This window comes from Glycine soja, chromosome 14 (assembly GCF_004193775.1).
Source record: "Glycine soja cultivar W05 chromosome 14, ASM419377v2, whole genome shotgun sequence".
NCBI classification, from domain to species: domain Eukaryota; kingdom Viridiplantae; phylum Streptophyta; class Magnoliopsida; order Fabales; family Fabaceae; genus Glycine; species Glycine soja.
This window is the reverse complement of record NC_041015.1, coordinates 38661545-38667241: the sequence shown is the minus strand read 5'-3', so window position 1 is coordinate 38667241 and position 5697 is coordinate 38661545. Positions and strand designations below refer to the sequence as shown.

Sequence of the window (5697 nt, the reverse complement as noted above, 5' to 3'; positions counted from 1 at the left end):
AGTTGGCCAATAGTATCTGACCCTCTGAACTCTGGTGGCCATGGTCCTTTCTCTGGAATGCAAATCACAAATACCCTCATGTATCTCTCGAAGGATATAATTAGCCTGGTCTTGGTCAAGACATTTGAGCAAAGGTGAGGAGAACCCTTCCCTATATAGTTCATTGGCCACTAGGGTGTATCTGGCGGCTTGCCTTCTTATCTTTCTAGTTCATAGTGAGGAGAACCCTTCCCTATATAGCTCAACAGTATGATTGGTGCGATTACAGTGAGTGCATAGCCGGTTGCCACGGCCACCGGAGGAATATCCACGACCACGACCACGACCGAAATTATTAGAAGGACGAGAAGGCGTTTGGGAGAAGTGATTCACCGACGATTGATTCTCAATTGAAGAATCAGTGGTTGAAGGAAGATGGAACTGGCGTTCTTGTTGAAGAATCAAATTGAACGCATTGTCTAGGGTTAGAAGTGGAGACATCAGCATAATCTGCGAGCGAAGATGAGAATATTGATCACCAAGACCTTTCAAGAACTTGACTACCTTATCTTGCTCCTTGAATTTGCGTAAATCTATAGCAGCACCACAAGAACACGGTATAGCACAAGTACAATCACGAATTGGACGAAAATTCTCAATTTCTTCCTAAAACGTCATCAATTTGGTGAAATACGAAGAGATGTCAAGAGTTCCTTGTTGAAGACGAGCTACTTCCTCTTGAATATCAGCAACGCGAAAAATATCACCCTGAGAGAATCGATTCTCCAAACTTTTCCATACAAGAGAAGTGCGATCACACCAGAGGAGAGATTTCGCGATTTCTTCAGAGATTGAACGTTGAAGCCATGAGAGAACGAGGTTATTACAACGAAGCCAGGGTTCATAGAGAGGATCAGAGATAGGGGGAGGGGAAAGAGTGCCATCAACAAATTTGACCTTGTTCTTAGAGATAAGAGCCACCTTCATCGATCTGCACCAGATCTGGTAGTTTTTGTTATCAAGCATAGGTTGAATGAGAATAAGAGAAGGATTCTCATTCGGATGCATGTAGTATGGATTAGAGGGATTGGTAGCAAAATCAGAGTAAGAAATCACCATTGTTGAGGTGATTCAGCAAGAAAGAATTGTAGAACGCGAAGAAGATGAAGGCGCGAAAAAAATTGCGGAAACGGTTTCAAACTGATACCATGTGAACTTTGAAATACCAAAAGGAGAGAAATTATGAAATGGAATATATTCATTGTTAAAAGAACATCTTACAATGCATAAGAGTAATTAATATATATAGTAAACTAGCTAACTAACAAACTCTTAACTTGGCTAAACTAATTCAGTTACAACTATGATTAACTAAGACTAACTAGAATTACTATTTACATAATGTAATACCTATACTTGGTGCATCCGATACACATTAGCTTGCTATAGAAAACAAGAAAGTGTGATAGTAATGATGATTTAATAGGATGCCAAACCCCATTTTGACATAGAAGAATGAAAAAACCTATTTGGAGGATGATGATTTTTTTTTTTTTTTTACTTTTTTACTTTCTGAGTAGTTAAGAGAGGAAGATGGAAAAAAAAAAAGTTGTCCATCTAAACACAGTCAATTCTGAAGCAGTAATCCACAAAGAGCTTAGTCCGTGCATGACATAACAAATAAATTAATTTCCATATCCCTAGAAAATGGAAGCCACATCACATCATCAAGAGGGGAAGAGTAGTTCATTTAGTGACGTTTTTTTAACGCATTATTGGCATTATTAATGCTTTACCAACAGAAAAGAAGAAGGCACTTATCAAATTATGCCCATAAAAACAAGGAAGGAACATAGCCAACAACAATATTCTAGATGACCTTAAATTTTAAATGACACGCAGGAAATTTGTCAAAAGCGTATGGTGCAAATCAAGTGCAATCTACCACTCTTAGTTGTGTTAGTAGTAAATATAAAATATATATGCTAGCTTTACCGTAACATTAGCCCTTAAACGGGAAAAGCAAGTTGATGAGAGAAAAGATTCTCAAATTGAACAAAGTTTTGCATCCGCAAGTTTATTAAAGAAGCATACAACACTTTTTTTCTCTCTCTTCTTTTTGTTTTCTATTTTTCTTTATATTCTATTTTCATGTTTTTATTTTTAATGTAATATTTTTTTAGGCTAAATAATAATAGAGCGAAAAAACACTTCCAATATCATTAGATAGGACGTCAATGACATATTAGGACGATAAACAGAAACTCACTTAGAGGATTACTACAGAGGTCTAAACAATAAGCAGATGAAACAATTTCATCTGATTGCAATTCTTAACTAGTCCTTAGGCGCAAGGGGATCTTCTTAAAGAGAATTATCCGCAAAACAAGAAAAGTGACGGTAAGAAAATTCAAACCCACAATCATGGAAAAGATGAAAAATCTTTTCAAATCCTTAATCACTTGCATCAACTCGTATGAGCTAGTGTAACATTTTAACTGCCACTTGGCATTGAATAGTGCCCTCAAAGCCTTATAAATACGGCATTCTCAAAGGCTCTCTTCAGTGGCATACATAACTTAACCTTCATCTCATTTCATAAGAGAGCAAAGAGCTAAACATGGCAATTTCCCTTCGTATGGTTGTGGCTGTTCTAGGTACATCTCTGTTATCTGTTAATTCATTCTTTAGCTTCTTAGCATTACTGATCATAGTCTTCAACAAAAAATTGACCCCTTTGGGAGTTTCTTGTAGGGAATGTTGCCTCAATGTCTCTTTATGCTGCACCATCGTAAGTTTCATTCCACCATTTCATAGTTGCTTTCATTTTTCTCCTTTTCAGTGATCATAAACAAGCATTGGCCATTTTACTTGTGCAGGGTTACCTTCAAAAGGGTCATAAGGAAAAAAAGCACGGAGGAGTTTTCATCAATTCCATACATCATAGCACTGCTGAATAGCCTCCTCTACACTTGGTATGGATTGCCAATCATAAGCAACAAGTGGGAAAATTTCCCTCTTGTCACAGTCAATGGAGCTGGAATTCCTTTTGAGCTATCATATGTTCTAATCTATTTCTGGTTTTCTTCACCGAAAGGAAAGGCAAGTTGTATACATGCTCTACCATCCCTCTTTTAAGACTACGTTCTTCTCTTTGTGCACAAAAAATCTTACTAAACCTTAAGGCTTGTTTTAAATTACAAAGGATTCAAAAGGCAATAAACATCAATGATACATGCTTGGAAGTTGGAAGTTTTCATTGAATTATTTTTCTTCCAAAAACTAAGGGAATGGCCAAATATTAACTCAAGTTACACCATCAAATTAGACAAAAGAAAACAACAAATATGTGACTTAAGAAACACATACATGGATTTGTGCATGAACAGTAGTTATGTGTTCTGTATCACATGCTTCACACCATTATATGGTTTCTGAAGCACATGAAATTTTGCAGGTGAAGGTGGCCATAACAACAGTGACAATTCTTGCAGTGTTCTGTTTCATTGCTTTTGTATCAGCTTTCGCCATCCCCGGTCATCGTTACCGAAAGCTTCTCGTCGGTAGCATCGGCTTGGCGGTCTCAATAGCACTGTATGCGTCCCCTTTGGTTGCAATGGTGACCCTTCTTTAACTTTTTCTTGTAATATGTTCGTTTCCAGTTAAAACGAAACAGAGAATAGAAAAAAAAAAAAAAAAAAAAGCTGAATTGAAAACAACTAAAACAAAAGAAAAAGAAAAACACCCTTCAAATGTTACATAATTTAATTTTGTCCATTTTGCAGAAGAAAGTGATACAAACCAAGAGTGTGGAATTCATGCCATTGCCTTTATCTTTGAGCTCCTTGTTGGCCAGTTTGCTGTGGATGACTTATGGACTCCTCATTGGGGATATTTTCGTTGCGGTATGTACAATTTCTAGTATTTAATTAAGGAGAAGTGCTAACAATACTTTCTTCTTGCACTTTTTTTTTAATATAGTGTCAACTATTTTTTATTTTTTTTTAAATTATAAAATTATGAATAGGACTTGAATAAGAAGTAATTATCTTACAATTAATTCATAGCGAATTGGATTTAATCCAGATAAAAAAGCATGTAAAAACAAAAAATAAACAAATTTATAATTTTCAATAAATTTTTAAGTAATTAAGAATACGTTTAAAAGAGTATTAAAGAGTAGTGTGTTAATTGTTACTGTTTTTCTTGATTAACGGCTAATTATTTTGAATTCCACAAATCTTGGAAAAACATTGTACAATAGAGATTGAAGTTGAGTTAATGCTGAACAATGTGACAGGGACCAAATGTGGTTGGAACTCCATTGGGAATACTCCAGATCGTTCTTTACTGCAAATACTGGAAGAAGATAGTGACGGAAGAGCCTAACAAGGTGGAATTGCAAAAGGGGAACACAGAGAAAGTGGACTTGGAAATTGGGCAAGGAAAAAAAGAATGTGTCACAGTTCCTAGTAACTGTAACTCGAGACCCATGACAACCTAGGTTGAACGATTTCAATTGGTTTTTATCGGATTCTAATGTCTATGTTCTTTTCATTTATAAAAAAATGGTATGTAGTCATAGGTAGTGAGCCAGTGGATGTATTTCACCACATAAATTCAAGTTGTAGTTGCTTAGTGCATGCCCTGTGACATGCTTTACTTTCGTAGGAACTGGTTTGTGCCACTTAGTTATGTTAATGAATTTAATCGCGTATACTTCGATTTAACAAAGCCATATCTATATGAAATTTTGATTAGGTGATTTATGATTAACGGTGCGTCATTTATGTTGATAGAAGTTTTACTTGACAAAGCTTTTTAGGGGAGCAACAGCTGGAACAATTTACACACAAACTTGACTTTGTTAGCAAGATATTAAAGATACAAATAGTTGTGATAATATTAAATGTTATGACTTATGGGTTCATTTAAATATACAAGCTTCTGTGTGAGATTAATTATTCTGTTTTTTTTTTTTAAATGAGTGGGAAATAAGAATATGCACTTATATATTTGCTTAAAGGAAGAATGAGAAAGGTTAATTAGTTTTTTGTTTTTTTTATGACAAAGTTAATTAGGTCAAGATCGTATGAGGTCAAAAACAAAAAAACAATTGAGGGGGCACTTGACACCCCCATTATCATATAAGTGTGCGTGGTTATACACCCACATGTGGCTATACAATGACAAAAAGCACGAAATCTATTTAACATAATGTTTTTAATTATATTAAAATATATTTTTTATCTTTATAAATATCAAAATATTCAGAATTTATTTTTATAAAATTTTGAATATATTTTTATTCTCATAAAATTTAAATGTGTAATTTTTTGTTCTAGCCATAAGTTTGAATAACATAAACCTAAGCTGAACCTATGTGTATGCTTACTTTTTTTTACATCATTATAACTTTTGATCCATTTTGCAACTTAGTCTCTATCTTTTTGAAATGCAAAAAATAGTTTATATCTTTACATCCGTTATGCAACTAAATCCCTACCGTTAAAATCCAATTTCCACCGTTAATCATATATCTATGTGGTAAGTCTTTATCCATGTAAGTAAACTTATGTGGCAAGTCTTTGGGCTGAATTGAAAAAGACATTCATTCCTCTCATAACTCTTCATTTCTCTCCGTTCATCTCCACCGTCAGATTCTGCTCCATTCATCTTCACCTTCTTCTTCTTCATCTTCCCGCCTCATGCCTACTG

The 5697-nt window shown here is 34.8% G+C and overlaps 1 protein-coding gene across 1 annotated transcript; it reads left to right on the top strand.

The window, feature by feature from the left end:
* Window positions 1–2252: 2252 nt before the first annotated feature.
* On the top strand, window positions 2253–4713 carry LOC114384624 (bidirectional sugar transporter SWEET3-like). Its single transcript, XM_028344331.1, has 6 exons — window positions 2253–2636; window positions 2734–2770; window positions 2859–3081; window positions 3437–3598; window positions 3765–3884; window positions 4280–4713. The coding sequence occupies exons 1-6, from the start codon at window positions 2600–2602 to the stop codon at window positions 4481–4483; spliced, it is 783 nt and encodes a 260-aa protein (XP_028200132.1). The 5' UTR covers window positions 2253–2599; the 3' UTR covers window positions 4484–4713.
* Window positions 4714–5697: the final 984 nt, after the last annotated feature.